The sequence below is a fragment of the Kryptolebias marmoratus genome, linkage group LG14, assembly GCF_001649575.2.
Source record: "Kryptolebias marmoratus isolate JLee-2015 linkage group LG14, ASM164957v2, whole genome shotgun sequence".
Classification (NCBI taxonomy): domain Eukaryota; kingdom Metazoa; phylum Chordata; class Actinopteri; order Cyprinodontiformes; family Rivulidae; genus Kryptolebias; species Kryptolebias marmoratus.
Window position 1 is genome coordinate 18,539,864 of NC_051443.1, and position 19,496 is coordinate 18,559,359.

Sequence of the window (19,496 nt, forward strand, 5' to 3'; positions counted from 1 at the left end):
GTTTAATATACGGCGTGTCTCGTTTCTTCCAGTTTAGGCTGCAACAGCCCAAACGTGTAACTCCGCCCACTCGGTGTGTCCTGTTTAATATTTGAAGCACACTCGTCTGTAACAACCGCGCTCGTTGATGACGACTTGTTTCCGTCTTCAGTTAACATGCTTCTTGTGTAAGAAACTCTGAGCTTTAAGTAAGTATGATTCTTGTGGGGATATTTTAGAGTTAAGTGATGCCTTTGGCGAGCGTGTAACCGTAAAAGGTTGTTAAATAACTACGAGGCTGTCGTTTATTCTGTTTATAGTCGCATTCACGACTTCAAAATGACTACGACCTTTACTTGTTTGCAAGGTATTCTAGCAGGTAATTAGCCTAAAATCATGAGCAAAACAGTTATTTTTTCCCGTAGCCCTTTTATTCAGGTATTAAATTAAATGATTAAGGACGTTATTGAATTTCTACGTCAATAATATATCTAAAATGAACAATAACAAAAGCATGGATGTGTAATAGAGTTTAATCATTTTAGCTACCTCTGATTTCTTTATGCTTTGCTTCCAAGACTTTCTTGTAACCTTTCTAAGTGATCTTGATTAAGGGATCTTTAGGATTTTTGATGGTCTTTCAGAATATTTCTTTGGACTTAAATTTTTATCCCATAACTAACCATGCCAGCGTATTGTGAAGTTTGTGCTTAAAAATTAGGAAAGTGGGCGTGAGGAGAGCAAAAGAAATGTCAGGCCTGAAAAACAGATAAAACAGCATCTTAAAGTCAGTGGATATAAGAAAAAATAATATTCTAGCAAAAACACAGGACCTGAGAGATGCATCAGCCTTTATCTGTATGTCTTGTTTGTGTTAAAATACTATTTTATGTCTGTACAACTGTTATCTTTGGTATTTTTCATACATTTAGCTAAAAAATAGGAACAAATTGTGCAATTGTATTATACTGCTGGTTACAAAGTGCCTAAAGATTCAATTTAAAGGTTTTTTGCCAAGTTATTTGTCCTGTGGAAGAATCCATAAGGTTCAGTCAGTGTGTTTATTATGTTTTATATTAGAATGAAGAAAAAAATTGTCAATTAACTCATTCAATCAAAATTGACTCATTCAAAGCATCCCAGTTTTTTTAAATTAGATATTTTTACTTTGTTGTTTAAAGGTAATAACTACAATTATGTCTTTGCTTTGGATTGGAGGAAAACATAACAGAGTGTCACTTTGGAGAAGTGAAATCGTCAGTTTTTCCCTTTCCTCTGGAACTTTATTAGCTTGTCAGTTTTACCCTCCCTGTGAAGTGTTTTGTTTGAGGAGGCAGAGCCATGCAGAACATCATCAGATACTCTTCAGTGTTCTTTTCTAAAGCAAACAGGGGGAACATGCGGGCTGACCAGCTGGCTCCCGCTGCTGGAAGAAGCAGAGGTGTGTCTGCAGCTGTTTGTGAAAAATCTGCAGGATATGAGACTACAGTATCCCACCGAACACCTGTGCCTCACTTTGTCTGCTTGACTTCCTCTCTGAAGAGATCTGTCACCTTCCCACATCTCTGCCCGTCAACTCTGCCGCGGCGTGGCGAGTCGTATCAGTTTGTCAGGAAACCTCCCAGCCGTGGCTGCCTGTTATGAACTTTTATTGGAGGCGGTGTCCAAAGTGTAGCCTAAATATCGCCAATGTAACGCCGAAGGATTTTGGTAAATTAGGAGAAAGGATCTTGATTTGGCACAAAAAAAAAATAGAAGCATGACGTTAGCTACCCATTGTCTGAGATTTTGTGGTTTTATGGATAAAAGGAGGAGTTTGCTATTATTGGTTTGATGCAAATAATACAGAATTAGTCTGATACTTTTTATTTTTTTGCAGAAAAATGCCACAATTATATTTAAATTTAAATGAAAACTATATGTTTGTTTTTTGGAAACTATGCTTGATGACACATCAGACATTTTCTCAGGGAGAGTTTAGACTCAGGGCTGTTTTCTGTGAATGAAACATTTTGTTTTCTTTAAAATCCACACAGTGTTATTTTGATGACTAGAGATTTAATTGGATCCTTTAGGTTGAATAGGGAAAGAGCTTTTAGTCACTTGGTGGCCAGACTAGGCTTTCCTTGTCAAATTAAATCTTCTGAGGGAAAATATCCCCATAACTTTATACATTTGGCAAAACTTTTTATTTTAACACACAATATTTTCTTCCTCACAGATAAAAGTCGTTAGCACTCCTCAGAGAGTGGAGGATGGCGGTGACAGCCGGTCACAGCCTCTGATTCTGACAGGCAGAGTTTAGTGTGTAAATATTAAACACTGCAGAGATGATTTTGTTTTGTGTGGGAACGCTGACGGGGTCGGCGGCACGGTTCACACTCGGCGTCGCTCCATGCCTTGCCTTCCTTCCACAGAAAGGCAAGGCATGGAGTGATACTGTTATGTTTTTGAATGGGAGGTTCCCGCTCAGGAATGCCCAAGCAACTGTGCGTGGGCTGAAAGCAGGGAGCGTTGCAGCCCGGAGTTTCAGGAGCGTGTTGCATAACTCTTAATAACATCGTCTGCAGAGATGTTTGCACAAAGCTTCACAGCGCCACTGATGTGTGATACACTTTTCTTTTTTTATTTCTTTTTTTTTTTTAGGGACAGACATATTATTCCAAAAAGCAGAACTAACCACTTTTCAGATTTATCATTTGTTGATTTAGTAGAAAATAATATGAAACATGCTGTAGTTTAGAAATTGGGATCATCTTTCCCTCTTGGATTTAAAAAATAATAATTTTTAATGACCTATTTTATTAGAGAAATAAAATTTTCAGGTAATGTAGGAAATCTTGACCTTATTAAATAGTAACACTTTCACATCCAAGTGTAATTTAAAGTGTTGACCAACTCTTATTTAGCTCAGATTTTTAAGGCTGTTCCAATCAAACTCTTTACACATCCTTTTACAATTAAATTTGAAACTATCAGTTTGTTTATTAACTAAATAAACAACCCATGACACTTTAATTTGGAGCTGTTTGACCTTCAGTTCACTGTTGTTGTTGTTGTTGTTGTTTTTACTTAATTTGGACAATATTGTTGCACATTACAAATGCTAAGACCTTTTAGAGAAAAGAATCTAATGGGTTTTTTTTTTATTTAGAAAAAAACTGTTTTCTAAAACTATTGCATGGTGATGGAGAGAAGTAAATTTGTTCTGGAAAGATGGTTTAGTGGGATATTTTTACATGCTGCCAGTCTGTAATTTATGAGGTTCAAAAAAGAGCCTTTCCTTTCTGATCCTGCAAAAATAAAATCCTGCTCAATAAGGTAGCTAATAATGATCATATATGTAGAAAAGAAAGATAAACTAATAATGATATTGTACCTCCTGCTGGCAGATCTGTGCTATTACCTCCTTTAAATAGGCCCTACAGGTGCAGCTGTCAGCGGAGTCGTGACTCTTGTGCGTTTGTGTTCTTTTAACAGCGTCTTTAACTTACACTCACCCTCCATCTTGTTAACAGAAATGGCGCTGAACCATTTGAGCGTGCTGCGACCTCTCCTGGTGCGACATGTCACGTCTCCCCTCACGGTCACCTCGAGGGTCAGAGTTAGACCACCTCTTTGTGCTGGCAGCTCCAAGCACCCCCCCACCGCTGCTGCTGCATGCATCAGGCTGTACGCCACCAAGAAGGCAAAAGGTCGGTGAGGGCAGCACTGAAACTAAAGCTCAGATGTGTCAAACTTCTGCATTTCTCATGGCACAAACGTGTCGGTTGACTGAAAGCTGTTTGTCTCAGATATGAGTCTCATTTTCTTCTTTGTCATCCTCCAAGCGAAGGCAAAGGGCCAGACGGTGAAGGTGAATATTAATTCCGCTCTGGTGGAGGACATCATCAGTCTGGATGAAGTGAAGGAGGACATGAACGCTGTCGTCACTGCGCTCAAAGACGACTTCACACGCAGCCTCAGCCTCCGAACCTCCCCAGGTAGCCGGCTTGCGTCTCTTGGACGCCCTCAAACACTTTGCCCGTGTCTCCTTAATCTTATTTTCTTTCCCGTATGTTTCAAGTGGAGAACACTGCAGGTAAAGCACACATCAACATTTACTCTGGAATTCAAATTCAGGCATAAATTGTATTTTTGGCATCAAGTCGTTCATTTCTAAAGTGCTATTAGCTTAAAGAAAAGGTCAAATCTTAAATATAATGTTCCATTAAAACATTTGATTGCAGAGGAGGTTCATGGATGTTGTGAAGGAGGATTTGCAGAGGGTCGGTGTGACCAAGGAAGATAGTGGGGATAAAGTGAGACGGAGGCAGATGATTCGCTGAGACGACCCCTAAAGTTAGTAGCTGAGGAAGAAATTCCTTTGGAGCTTCAGAGGAAACTGGACAAATTTAAAGAAGCAAGCCTAAAGAACATCTACAGCAGATGAACCGTATCTGAAAGTAATGTCATTGAAAATAGGGAAAATAGGGACTATATTCATTCACCAAGGCCTCAGAAGTAGTCTTAGCAGGGCTGTCAGGAAGCCATCCTTAATGACAAGAAACAGATTAAAACATAGACTGAAAATTGGATTGACCACAACAAAGACTGAAGGTCATCTTGAGAAAGGATCAGCAGAGATGCTTCATCTAATGTGGGCTGAAGAGTTCAAAATTTCAAAGGAAAATCTAATTTATATCTTAGTTTTAACATTAAATAATAAGCCGCCTTCGAGTAGCTTCTTTTGTTATTTCTGTGTTAATCTGTATCCCAGTTTTTCTTTAATTGATCCCAGATTTATCTGATTGATTCGTGAGATTCTGCCACACTTTTTGACTTTAGAAAAGTCTCTCTTTGTGTTTTCACTTTCCTCCCAAAGCACTTAAGGGCTTAATGTGAGGGGATCCATGTGTGATGTTACTCTGACCCCGCTCTGGCCTCTGTTTCCCCGACTACATCCAGGCCGTGACCTTTTGTTTCTGGGTTCTAACAAGTCGAAGCACAGCTCTGAGAGTCGGTGGCGGACTATTTAATGGAAGCTCCCAGAGGAGGAGGAGGAGGAGGCCGAAATCGGACTTAAAACTAAAATTGTTTTCACTTTGTTCTCCTTCTTATCCTTAAATATATGTATTTTACTCAGGAAACACAGATAACACAGACTTTTTCTCTATCCATCAATCAACTTATTTGAGTTGTCTTCACCAACTAATGTCTGCTTTACCATTAATTTTCAGCTGCAGATTGTGGCCTCAGCTCTTTTTCTCATACTATTTAATCTCCTTTTGTTTGTTTGTTTTGAATGGGGTTGTGCAAATTACTTAAGTAGTCAGCATATTACCTGCAGCACATTTTCAATTAGGAAATAAATGAAGGGTTCCTAACTTTTCAGCTTCTGAAGCAACCTGAACTTAAAGAATATCAGTTATTTGCGTGAACATCTTATGGTGTGTTTCTTACACCTTACAGTCCTTATTCCTACATGATGACATTCAAATCACGACGTTGCTAAAGTTAAACACCATCTGATGCGAAAGTGGCATGGTGTAAAAAATCCAGCGTGTTGTGGATTTGTGTTGAACCTCTATAGGAGGTTCAAAGCGACTGCCGTCTCCCGCAGACGAGCTGCTCATAGACACTTCAAACAACGCCACTCGGAAAAAACAAACCGTTCCCTTCAATCCGCAGAGTTCCCTGCTTCGCTTTCCCCCCTGTCTTACTCATCCATTGCAGCTCCGTCCCTCCGTTCTGTCATCCTTCCTGTCTGTCTGCTCGCCGCTCTCCTCCGTCCAGCTGCACGCTGATCCGAGGAGGCAGCGGGACTTGGAGCTGACAGCAGAGATGAGATGGTGGAATGGAATGACGTCAAGGAGCGAGCGTCTCTCAAACAACTGAATGTGTGTTTGTCTCGTAAGCCTCTCATCTGGCTCTCATTAAACCTGTGGGAGAGTGTGTGTGTGCGGGTATGACCGTATCTGTGCCGCGCGTTGCCATGAATCCAAACTTGTTTTGTGTGCGTCAGACACGCAGCAGGAAGTCGCATAGATGCAGCGAGGGGTGTGTCCGGCGGACGAGTGGGGGGGATCAGTGACATTTCTCCCATATTGTGCTCATCAAATTTGGGTAATACGGCACTGTTTCCATGTAAACAAAGAACGTGGAGGTCATTATTTTGGGATTTTATCCTAAATCCCATTTGTGTAGCTGGAGACGTTCGCTCAGCTAGAAGACAAACGAGTGTGCATCTCTTCACAGGTTAAACCGGGGCCACCTCTTCCGTCAATAGCTGGCGTTCTCGTTTGATTTAGTTTGTTATGATGTGGCTCATGTCGGCTGGTGAAGACCCCGTTGTTTGAAATCTGGTGCAGCTTCACAGGAATCCCTCCGGGGCCGAGAAGACTCGAAGAGCTCTTAATTTTTCCTCTCAATGCCGGAGTACTTCTGAAGGGCAAAAACATATAACAGGAGAAGTTGTTTTCTGTTACATCTTTGAGCTTTGCCCGCATCTGGGCTGGAAAGGTAGCACTTTACAGCACCCCGAAGATGCCTAATCTGTGATATAACGTTACTGAAGGAGAGCAAAGTTTGCATAAAACGAGTTGGATCATTTAAATCTTTAAGATAAATGTTTTAATGTATTTAAACTACTCAAGAACTTTGTTTTCAGTTTAAACTAAAAGCAGATTAATTGTTTGTTAGCATTTAAGCTTTATTCATGGGAAAAAAGGACAAACAGTTGGCATTAGGTTCACATTGAAGTGTCTGTTGTAGCCTGTTCACTGATTGATACTTGATCAGCTAAAGAAATAAAAAAAAAAAACAAGGAGGCAGGTGTTCCTGAGAGCTCACCATCACTTTTGTGTGGCCTTTGTTTTTGCCTTTAGAATCAGATGACAAAATTTAAAAAAAGACCAACTACACAGTTGGCATAAATCTAATTAAGAGGTGCTCTTTAATTGCTGATTTTTATTATTATGATTATGGTGTTTGGCCAGTCTGAACTGTTCCTTTAGCTACTGTATGTCCTTCAGCTTTTAGGTTTTATTTTACAGACTTTTTCTCCTCTTAGAGAAATCTGAAGCCTCTTAGAAACCCTTCTGCCTACAGAGAGCAAGTATTTCATCTGTAGGAGCTCAGAGAAATGTCTGAATTTTAAAGATTAAAGGTTTTATGAGTGCAACCTGGCTATAAATGACCCATGCTTACAGAAAATACTACGTTTTTTTTTTTTTTAAATGTGCATTTCTTTTAAAGCATCTTGGCAGGTTTTTTTTTCTAAAGCAGACCTTTTATATGTGACAGAAAACATGAGATTCGATTAGAGGAGCTGGTTTTGATCGAAGACTTAACACAGGACTGACAAGATGAAGCTTATCAAAACAAAATAAAAACACAACTGTATAACAAAGTGTGCGTAATAATAATAATAATAATAATAATACCACTGATGGAGAAGAAACAGTCATCTCTCTCGGCTCTCCTGAAGCAGATCTGTGTGTGCTTATTGTTTTGACACAAGTAACACAGACAGACATGTCAGGGGTCACAAATAAGGGCTTACCCTTTGACCTTGAACAATCGGACGAGCGGATATCTGAAGTCAAAGGTAAAGATGGTCTGACCGTGTGATTCAGCCGGTATTCATCTCTCCATCCGTTCATTCCTAATGCTTTGCATCTGCGTCGAATCTGATCGTTGCATCTTAATTTAAAATTTTTTTTTGCCTTTGAAATCAGATGATGAATTGATCTTTTTGAGAAAATTACGTCCCTGGCTCACCTCCCCTTCACCTCGCTTTTCCCCACACGCTAAAAGAAGGGAGGGGATGATGTAAGGCAGAGGTGGAGAAGAAGGAAACAACTGCGTCTGAGGTTAGCCAGATGGAGGAGAGCGATGGGGACGGATGGAGAGGAGAGGGCGGGACAGAAGTCGGCGAGGAGAGACGAAGATCATGGAAACTTTTAACAGCCTGACTCGTGGTCGTATTTATTTATTTCCATTAGTGACTTGTGGTTGTGCAGCTCATCCCTCTGTCTCTTCGTTGGTCTCAGTGACGAAATGATTGATTCTCCTGTTTTCATTCATTTCATTTCTGCCCAGAAACAATGTCATCAAAGCAGAAAAAACAAATACAGAATCTGCTGGAGACTCATGTTGAATATGAGAACTTGATATTGGGAAATAGCTCATTGTTGAACCTGCAGAACTGTGCAAAAGTTAATGTCACTTTTGTTTTTAAAGCACATTAAAAACAACAGAAGTTGACCAAAGTGCTTAACAGATCAGTCAAACAAAAGGAAAAAAAATATAAAGCAATAAGACATAAAAATGATTTAAAAAAATGAGTAAAATTGAAAATAAATCTCAGACTCTGCTTGAATCAAGCAAAGAAAAAGTTCTGAGTCGTTCCTCAGAAAGTCGGACAGACTTTCTTGTAATCTTTTTAAAATAATCTTAATAATTCTCCAGACTTTGTGATGTTCCATCTGAGGTTTTTAGTTTGTAGCTTTTGGGGAGGCTTTGTCTGCTTTTTCACTCCATTTTCTGTCTACTACCTAAATGTTTTTTGTGAAATGTTATTTTTCTCTGTTTGTTAAGCTACTTAACTTTGACTTATAAATCATTCTGTCATAAAAAAAGCTTCTCTGCTCAAAGCATGAACACACAACTTAGCAAAGAACTCACATTAAATTGGATCTTTAAGCTTTTTATTATCGTGTGCCCGTAACAAAGATACAATTTGTTCCCATTTTTTATTAAATAAATCCATGAAAACCACTAAACATACCACAGTTTGACAAACATAAAATTGGGAATCCCAGAGTTTGAGCTAAATCCTAAATTATTGGCTGAAAACTTGACTAAAGATCCCTACTGTCTTGTAGGTCTTTGCTGGATTGTTTCCTTTTTCTTAAAGACCCGGCATTCAGATACTCTTTAACTGCTGTAGATATTTTGTAGGCCTGACACGTTTTCTTTTGTTCTCCACTTATTTATAAAAAAATAAAAAATAACACTGCATAATAGGCTGTAATGGTACAAGGACTAAACAGAAAATGAGTGAAAAATCAGCCAAAGTCCAAAGAAAAACATTAAAAAGACCTTCAGAAACTCCAAATAACTGCTGATCAAACCACTTTAAAGGGTGGTAAAGACGTTTAGCTCACCGGAAATAAATGATAACAAAATTAGGGCTGGTTTAAAACTTATCCACATCATAAAAGATGATTATAGATAAAAAAACTGTCCATGTTTTAGAGTTTAAGGTTGACTTAATTGTCTAAAACAACATCGAAACAGACAAAAGACCATCAATTATCAAAAAATTAAGTGAAAATTAAACTGTTTTGTTACAGTTTAATTCCTCTAACGAACATATATTTTTTTTTTTTCCTGGTGGTTGATAAAAACAAATAAATAAATAAATGAACACCTCTGATCTGTCTTCATTCAGGGGCTCTGGATCACATTGTGGTGACGACTCCGGATGGGAAGTTCCCCCTGAACCATCTGGGTCAGATCTCCATGAAGTCACCTCAGCTCATTATGATCAACATGAGCAGCTTCCCTGAAGTAAGCCGATAACACACACACACACACACACACACACACACACCAGTGCAGCTCCTTCCTACCTGTATCTGTTTGCCTCATACGGACAAGCACTGAATAAATAAGCTTTGTAAAAATAAGCCAAAGCACAGACAGATAGATGGTCCTCGCAGAAGGAAAAGTTGAGCCAGAGCAGAACTGGAACCCCACATCAGTCTGAGTAAATGAAACCTGAGCCGCGTCTCTCTGTGCCCCGCGCCTCTGATGCTAATTGATTGATCACTAAAGGAGCCCTTTGTTCTGGGGTGAAAGATAGCAATGAAGTGTGTGTGTGTGTGTGTGTCTGTGGTTATGTCTGCGTGTGAGTTGTCACAGATAGGAAATGACCTCATCTTACCCCGAGGTTAGGAAGAAATGGATTATTTTTCCTTTTATTTCTCCCCTTTTTTGCTTTGCAGATTTCGTCGAAGGGCGCAGAAACTCTTTGATGTTTGCGTTAAACGAAACTTTATCAAATATCCAGAGATTATCAGAGCGCCCCTCTCTGTCGGCAGCTGCTTGCAAAGTTCGGCCTTAAATTGTTGACTTTTTGTTTTAATTGCTGTAGAGATTGTGGAAGAATATAACGAATACAATGATCAGATGGCAGGACACATTTCTTCCATTTAGAAATCCTTTAAGTCAAAGAAGGTAACACACATAATAACACACAATGCTGGATCCAAACATTTTTTTCATTTAGAGGCTGCGTTAGAAAAGCTTAACAATGTCTTATCAAATCCACACATTCAGGTTAAAAATCTAAAGGAACGCGACCCAGAGCTTCAGAGAGAAAGCAGTAATGACTGATGCCAGCTGCCCTCGTCTTTCATTCGTGTGCGGCGCGTTTTTTTTTTTTTTTTTTTTTTTCAAAGTCCCGTTTCTTCTGCGGTGGTCCTGAGAAGCAAAACATGATAAGAATGAGGAAAATCAAACAAGAAGCGCTGCATTTCCAAAATAAGATGTAGGAAACGCTGATGTAAAACAGAAGATGGAACAGGATGGCCAAAATTAAAACCATTTTCTTACATTTATTCACCTCAGTGTCCGAGTATATCAGTGCATTGATGATTTGGAATAAAAATACTAGTGTAATTATTATTTAAAATGTTTATTCATTGTAAACTTTGTGAATAAAAGTATTAATTAAACAGAAAAATAAGCAGAAAGGACATTTAAGACTTATAAGTTGTTAAATCCTCATAATATTATGAAGGTTTAATAAAATCTGTATCTTCTGAAGCCTAATGTCGTCATAGTAACTGACTATTTTAAGGTTTTGTGATACAGTTTTTAAAATCAAGTTCTTACATATATTTAAAATACATTATATTTTACATCTTTGTGTTTTAGTGGACCTTATTAGAAGAATTGGATAGATAATGTATTTGTTTCTACAACAGGAAACACTTGTTCGGTCCTGGTTTGTCTTATCTGTTCACCATCCACGCTTCACGTCTGCACAGAAGGAGTTTCTGAAGAATGTTTTATCAGTCACCAGATTCGAAGAGATGTCAAACAAAATACCGGTTGCTCAAAAGCCTTCCCGCACTTCCTGTTTTCTCTCTGAAGGCTGTGGCTTCTCTCCTTCAATCGTTTGTCCTGCAGGTGAAGCCGCGTCATAAAGCCAGAAACAAACCTAAGTATTTAGCGAAACCTTTAATCTAAGAGATGTCGCTTTTAAACCCGAAGTGTTTCTCCGGTGGAGGGGGTTTTTGTCTTTGCCGTCAAACCGCAGGCCACACGCGCTCTGACAGACACGCCACCCTGTCAGGACCCGTGTTACCCACGCAGAGGTGAGTCGTCAGCACCGCAGCTAATAGGCTTATAATGACTCCTATCCATTACCGGGCACTGCAGAGTCTCTGCTGTTGTTTTCTCTTCATTCATTAGGAGCAGCCTGGGAAGACACAGCGGAGCTAACAACATGTACCACCCCGAGTAAATGCACAGACGATTTACTCTTTGTGTGTGTGTGTGTGTTTTAGTCCTCCTTTAGGCATCTGAACGCTGTTTCAACACAGACTCATTCCTCTCCACTCGCCTGTTCGCTTTGAACCGAGCCGCGAGCGTTTGATGTGAAAACTTCGCCGCAATTTCTCTTCCTCACCAACATATTAACCAGAACCTGCCGGGCCCTTTTTTTTTTTTTTCTGAGACATTCCGCTCGAGGTTTTGTAACTGCTGCAGCGGTCATCGAATAAAAACAGGGAGAGAGAGAGAGAGAGAGAGAGGAAACGGTGATGAATTTGATGCTGAGAACAATCAAACATAGGTATGGGATGAATCTATCACCCCGCACTCAAAAGAGAGCAACCGGAGGCCCGTTTTCCGGATGGGTTTAACAAAAGGAGCAGAAAGCTCATGAATTCGTTTAATGCGCGCAAATAAATTCCTTTAATCTCGCTGCCATTCCTTTTCCCTCGGTGCAGAAGTCGAGAAGGAGCTGTCAAGTTTGAAGAGCAGCACACGGAGGGGTGAAAAAAGGAGGAAATTGTGTGGCTTGAATTTCTTTGCTTTACACTTTCAAAAGGTCAGCTGAGGGAATTATCACGCAGCTGAAAAATTGCCTTCCTTATTGTGCACATCTTAACTGCGGCTCTTTAGTTTAACGCTGTGTTTGTGAAGCTGAAGGATGGCGTTGAAAATTGTGGTTAATGTCTTCCAGCTGTGTAGTTTTGTTTTAATATTCAACATCTCTTTTTCTTCGCTAGTTTTTTTTTAATTTAAAAGTTTCATCTTCTAAGTTCTGTTTGTCTGATGCTGTGTTGGGTAATGTTTTATTTTACAAATAATGTGAGAAAGAATACTTAAAAAAAAAAACAGCTGGAGAAAAGCATGTTTTTATTGGTTTAAATGAGATGAAACCAACTTTAATCAAACAGCAGTAAGTTGCACCCACGCTGACCTGCAGGACAGAGAACATGAGCTCATTTTAAATGACTGTGCTTTGATCCTTTTTGGATTTCTGAAGCAGGTATTGATTCATTAACTCAAACTGAGGGATTAAATAGCTTCAAAAAGTCTGTGTGAAGTTCCTTTTTTATTATCATTAACCTGCAGTGGTTCACAAGAATCAACCGAGCCTTTCTGTGGGTGTTTAAATGCAGCCGAACAGACTGAATGTGCCGTCTGCACGTGCATCTGCATCATCAGAGAAAGGCAAACAACGAGCCGTAGGAACGCATCGACAGCTGCAGTTTGACTTGCATCGGCTTCAGGGAAACATTACAGAATTGTAGTTTGATGAGAAACACGAGAAGGTTTAGTGCAACAGACCTAAAGTTCAGTAAGACTATAAGTCCATGTATATCTGCAAAGTAACAGCGTGATTTGGTTTACACAATTACAATTACTGTGGTCAACTTTTTTTTTTTACAAGTTTTTCATTTTAATTGCAGATTTCAAATCAGAATATTGTTAAATTTGTTTCTGTTGCAGCTGAGTTAAGTCTCTTTTTTTTCCTCTTTCAGGAAAAATTAATTACACTCAAAATAAAAGTGCTTTAGAAAAGGCGTGATAAAGTCTGTTACCAGATAAACTAAAGGGATGAACAAAAATCCACAATGTTCAGCTTTAGTTTATTTATTTGAAAGTTTATTGGTTTATTTATCAGGGACAGTGTAGATAAATATAAATGTTAATGATAATTGTTTTTTTAGCTGCTGTCCTTGGACAGGTGTTACAATCACCTTTAAAAACAAACTACTAATTTAAAGCATTAAAAAAAATTAAATAAAATTATTCAAACCCTATAAGTATATATACATAAAAAAACAAACACCGAAACAGTTCTTAAAGTCTCACACAACTGAAACTTTGCCACATAAAATATACAGTTACAAAATGGAAACGCATCCATTAAAAAAATTACATTTATAAGAACCACGTCCAGAAATGCTAATAAAACTTCTGCAAGAAGTACAGTTCAAAATACAACAAATTATTTCTCATTAAGATGCTTTAACCTTATCTTTCATTATGAGCCATATTAATATGCATGTCTACGTATTATTACTAATATATAAACCTGTGTAACATGAAGCCAAGAACCATTTAAATATGTTGACTACTGTTAGTGCACAGAAAGTGTTTACATTTATGTTTCGTGAAGGTTGGAGGGGGGGGTTGCATTTTCCACCTTTCTGAAAATTAATAACTGAATATAAACAAAGTGAAACACATGTTTGTGTGTTCACGTATCAAACACAAGCACAAGAAGACTCTCCTTTGGGGTTGTCAGGGGTCAACTTTCTGCCCTGCAACCTCTCAGTCGTGTCCCACGAGGCCGAGCGCTGACAGTGGCCCAAGGCGCTTCCACGCTGCGTGGGATTCCCTGACACACACACACACACACACACACACACACGTACAGACCACTTTAATGATTGCCAGCTGGAGCAAAGTCACTACCTGCAGTTTCAGCCTCACCTTTTCATTCACACCAGCGCTCAAATCGTATTTTTCTGTGTGTGTGTGTTTGTGTTCGCTCCTGCCCCCCAGGCCACGGCCGCCGCCGCCTGTGCCCTGAGAGAGGACAGCATGAACCTAAACCCAGAGGTGGACGGGACCATCATCAAGGTGCCTGTTCCCAAGTGAGTTCCCTCTCTGACGCACAAATACGCCCAAGGCCAGAAAAACAAAAAAAAGGGCTTTCCTCCGTTTAGCACTTTCCTTCATTTCCATCTTGCTCCTCACTTTTGTTTTTCTTTCACCGTTCCTCAGTTTTTTTTCTCCCGCTTCTTTAATTAGCTTTAATTTCTGCTGGTCAGGAGACAATTTGATGTTCTGCTTAGTCAACAGTTAAATCCTTAAATAGACAAACCCTGGCGTTTTAAGGTGTCCCAACTTCTACAAAAGTCTGTAAATTAAAGGCCTAACTTCTGCCGCAAGTTTTAAACTAAAATAATCTTATACTGAGAAGGGACAAAGTTATATTCATTTGGGTCAAACCTTAAAAAAAACCTTATAAACATTGTTAGGAAATGTTGCAAGATGTCACGCTCACAAAATGTGTTGTGAGCACACAGCTACCACATCGAATTTTAGCTCAAAATCAGTAAAAATGGCTGAATTAAAGCGATTTTTGTGTTTTTAATGTCAGTTGTCTGAATCAGGCTGACTCCAAAGGTTAATCACTCGTACATGTACATCTACTGATGACTTTCTGCAAGCTTCTTCAAAAATTTATCCAGTGATTTGTCAGATATTTTGGTAACATTACTGATACGAGCAAAAACATCATCATCTGCCTTCACATTTATGCGCCGGGCAATAAATACTCAACCCATTACATAAAAAAAACAAAAAAAACAGTTAAAAGTCACAGTAAATCTCACTCATAGTTTTGGGGTTTTGTGTGTTTTTGAGTTTTACTGTAAGTGACAGGTTTATTGACTTTTCTCATAAAGTTCTAGAGACCCTCACGGTGTTGATGTGAGTGTCGGGTCAGTCTCTCTTTTTCCTCGTTCTGAGTAAATCTGTCTCACCCTTTCTCTTTGTCTTTCGGCCAAATCAAACAAGCTCACGCAAAACAATCCGTCACTCACTCAACAAGCCGCTCTCTGTGTATAAAAAGTCCCCCCCCCTCTCTTTTTACATATACACAATGTGAGTCTACGTGCATTTCTGCCACTCTGTTTATGCGCGCGTGTGATTTTTTTTTTATGTGTGTGTGCGGAGCAGCAGGTGTTAGTCTGGCAGAGGAGGGACACAAGAGTCAGACTGCTCTCCCCCTGCAATCAGTCTCGGCACGCTCCGAGCCTCCATTTGCATTTCCAAAGTGAGGGCGCTCCTTGATTGGCCCTGGAATCGGTAATTAGGCCGTATTGTTTGCAGTAAATAGACGCAGCACTTGGATTGTTTGCAAATTGTTCCCGCAGCAAAAACAAGGCGAAAAAGCCAATTAAGAGCAAAAAAAAAAAAAAATGGGAGAGCGAAATGAGAAGTGGGACTTGTTTTCTGAAAAACAAATGCAAAGTGGATGCAAACTTGTTGGGATGACAGAATGTTTCAGCTCTGGGCGATATTCTGGGAGTCAGAACTAGTTTCATGCGAGCAAAGAATAACTGTTCACACGTGAGGAAATCATTTTCTTCTTCAGCTCTTGTTTTAGGCTCACTTTGGATTTTCCAAACACGTCCATACCCAAATCTGGTGAAGCTGTTCCTACCTTAGAGGTATCTTCCTCAAAAAGTATTGCTCCCTTGAATATTTTTGAAAACATTTTTGCAATTAAATTATTACTTGCTGCTTCCTGTAGTCCTATATGCATCGTTTAAGCTACTGGGCTGCGACTTTTGGCAACAGCTTAGAATTCAGTTTTCCAAGCTGTGATTTAAAAAAAAAAAAAAGGCTCATTGGTCGCTTGGTCCTAAAAACTCAGAATTCAGAGAGACTGCAGTGGATAATTTGCTTATTTTCTTTCAATTTTGAGCAGCCAGCTAGTCTCTAACAGTGAGAAACTACTTTTAATCAATTTAAGCTGCTGTTATCACTCTTCTTGTCTAAAAAAAAAATAATAGGGCACTTTAAAGAGATTATTCAGATCTTTTGAAGTGGGGTTCTATGGAACGATTATGGACAGCTATTATCTCATCTGTCGGCTCTTTGAATGATCTGACTTTGGAGAAATGTGTTCAGTTTGGACTAGACTGACGGCTAACGGTTAGTCCTAACGAGGCTAAGACCAAAGTGGGTTGCTGCCGTCTTAAAACATCGACAATCTGAAGAATTTAATATCCGTTCATGCAAACGATTATTTGAAAACCTTTACATCGCCGTTAATTTGGCATTGCAAGGGTAATCCAGCGCAAATATGATGCTACTCCTGAAGTACCCCAGGCTGCACTGGAAATGCTACAGCTAGCTGCTGCTGTCACTGTCTGCGCTTGCAAATTTCCATAAAGAATCTATGTTAATAACTCTGCAACGCTACAAAATTGACAGCAATATTTACAATATAGCGTTTAATAAAATTATTTTGAAATGTTTGAGATTGCAGTTGTTTTAAGATGGCAGCAATCCTCTGTGGTCCTGGCCCCTTTCGAACGAGGCATTAGCTCATCAATCCAATCAAAATTAAACTCTGTTTCTCAAATGCAATCGACAACAGCTAATATCTTAATTGTTGCCAACCTTTCCACAGAACCTCACTTTAAAAAAATCTAAGCTATCCCTTTAAGGTGTTTAGTGTCTCAGGAGCCATGAGGCCATTTTAGGAGGCTCACATCATCACATGTTAGCGCATTTTACACTGCAGCTCCTGTCTCTTGGAATAAGCTTTGTTTTAAGAAAAAGCACCTAGACAAAAGTTGGATTTGCCATTTCGACAGATTTCAGGGAGTCAACACTGGGCAGAAATTTAATTCACAGGAAAAAGATGTTCAGTTTTAGTCTCAGCTTTAGTGTCTTAGTGTGAAGCCAAAATGTTCTTCCTGAAACCTGCATGATAAACGAAACGATCGTCCAGAACTGCTTGCAGGTCTGACTGTGACTCAGATCTGAATTCATGATCAAAACTCTTCCAAAAGTAAAAACACGGATCCTGAGACAGAGAAAACAAATAGGGTGAAAGAGACGGATTCTACCAAGTCCTCCTGCAAGTGGACAGCTGTCTTTCTGTGGGACATTGCATGTGGTAGCACAATATGCTTCCTTGTCATCCAGACCCTTGGCTTTATTTTATTTCTTTTTTTAATAAATGCTCCCCTTTTTCCGCAGAGTGACACGGGAACACAGAGAGAACCTGGTCAAGCTGGCTAAACAGCTCAGCAACAAGGCTAAAGACTCCCTGAGGAAAGTGCGTTCGAATGCTGTCAACCAGGTGAAAAAGGCTAAAGAGGGACACTCGGAAGATACGTTACGGCTCGTAGAGAAACAGGTAAGACAGTTCTGTTAGACATTTGACATTTAGACATGACCAAAACACATGCTTTTTCTTATAAAGGATGAGGATAAAAGATCTTTTCTTCCCCGTAGATTCAACAGATGACAGACAACATAGTGACGGACATCGACAAACAGCTTGCAGCCAAGACCAAAGAGTTGTTAGGCTGACAGGACAGATGTGCTGGTCTTCACTCTGGTATTTCAGCATCGATTTGAGGATATACCCAACAAACGGCATCATGTTGTCTCACAGTAATAGGCAGTGAGTGGATCATGTCAATGAGCTACTTTCTGACTCACACGCAGAAACATAGGTTGGTCTTGTCACTCATTTTTGGACTCCCCCTGAAGCCGAGCCTTTTGTTCCAGACCACATCGTCGGTCCTCGTCGCTGCTGTGAGACATCCGTGTCCGGCTGCGTTAAGTGCGCACAACAAGAAACAACGACGACGACAACTCTCCCTGTCACCTCCCTCCTCCCTCAGTGCTCTTCCCGTCTTCAAACAAACGGTGGGAAAAAAAAAGGGACGGATGGACTTTTAATGGGATTTGTGGGCCTCCTCCTAATCAAACCCCTCGCCACAGGGTTTGTCTGTTTATACAAAGCAAGCGCACCCGTCCGAATGTAAACTGGCTGCGGGTTTTTCTTGGTGGCGAAACAGAGACTTTCAAGTCGTCTGAACAGACACCGTTAGCGTGTTGCCAAACATTTGTATCGCATTGATTCCAAAGTCTATTATAAATGCACTTGAGGCGGAAAAAAGGGGCTTTAATTTCTGTCCATGTCTAGGATTGATAATACAGCTACTCTATTTTAAACACAGTAAAGTCAGGAACGTAACATTATTGATGGACTCCATTAAAGAAACACTGCTTTGAAGCTTGTGCGTCATCTTGTTCTCCCGTGTTTTCTTTTCTTTCTCTTCACTTTTGGTTTTGAAGTTGCCCCCCTTGCTCCATTAGCTGGAGTGATAATGGACTTTTCCTGTGCCGAGGCCCGTGGGCCCTGGCTGCTGGTACCACAATCATCCATTAGGAAACAGGGCTCTTAATGCTGGCCTCCTTTGTCTTTAAATAGCATCATTTTCAAACAAAGAATTTCAGCGTAAGTAGTTGTTGAAACCAAGTCACTAACAAGAAATGTCGGCCAGAGAAACCTAGCCGGCTCTTGCTTTCATCTGCCTGCTGTTTACACCACCCCGAGGCCTTCCGTGCCATTATGTGGTCGGTGTCATCGTCTTTATCGAGATTTGTTTTGCTCAGCCCGCTACTGGTCACGGGCACCCCGCAAGTCAGACAGACTTTATTTTAACTTTGCCCACACACTTGATCTTACAGCCACACAAGTCATTTGATGATTGCAGCCATGTACGTTCGCAGCTACTAATTACATTTTTATTGCGATGCCTTCCGAATCCTTGAAATTGAATTTCGGAGGCAGCTTCGTCGCAGATTTCACGGTGGTCCCCTTGGGGACATCTGCAGCCGCGCTATCCTTCAATGGTACAGAATGTAGCTTTAGGACGTTTTCGCGAGTTGTCCTGCCTCAGTCTGTGGCTGTGCTTTAATGGTCTAAACAGACCAGAGTCGTTGGATAAACAAGAGTTTAGCAGAGGAGTGGATGGGCCGGGAACGGAGGAGGGTGGGGTGGAAATGGCAGGTTTTTGTGGCGATTCTAGGTCCATATGTCAGCAATTTGAGGGCATTGTGTACCTTGGCCTAAAACAGAGGCTTCATGATCGATGGAGGGGCAGAAAAACTCCCAAGTCCCTGGCGCAGAACACAGGCGAGCACGAGGAAATTGCTTTCAGCTGATAGCTTCATTTCAGTTGACATTTATCAAGTGAATTACCCCTGTTCCTTTCGAATGTTTACTACTACCAGCAGCGCCGCCTTTCGACGTGCACGCGCGCAACTGAGTGTGTGTGAGGCCGCGTTTGTCTGCAAGTGAGGACAGCAGCGGAGGCTGTGGAAGTTCTGCTGTGTCCTTTGGCGATACCTCAGAAAAATATACAAGACTAAATTGGTTCAGTAAACGTTTGATTTCATAGGCC

The 19,496-nt window shown here is 40.2% G+C and overlaps 1 protein-coding gene across 2 annotated transcripts; it reads left to right on the plus strand.

Moving 5' to 3' along the window:
- Positions 1 to 73: 73 nt before the first annotated feature.
- mrrf (mitochondrial ribosome recycling factor) lies at positions 74 to 18,327 on the plus strand. 2 transcript variants are annotated; one of them, XR_001808462.3, is made up of 8 exons: positions 74 to 188; positions 3,498 to 3,674; positions 3,810 to 3,962; positions 9,416 to 9,534; positions 14,056 to 14,147; positions 17,275 to 17,434; positions 17,533 to 17,704; positions 17,812 to 18,327. XR_001808462.3 is itself a non-coding variant. In XM_017410466.3 (7 exons), the coding sequence occupies exons 2-7, from the start codon at positions 3,500 to 3,502 to the stop codon at positions 17,608 to 17,610; spliced, it is 777 nt and encodes a 258-aa protein (XP_017265955.1). In that variant the 5' UTR covers positions 74 to 188; positions 3,498 to 3,499; the 3' UTR covers positions 17,611 to 18,327. The 2 variants fall into 2 exon arrangements, 1 of the variants encoding a protein (XP_017265955.1); XM_017410466.3 differs by having other exon boundaries at positions 17,533 to 18,327.
- The last annotated feature ends 1,169 nt before the right edge of the window (positions 18,328 to 19,496 follow it).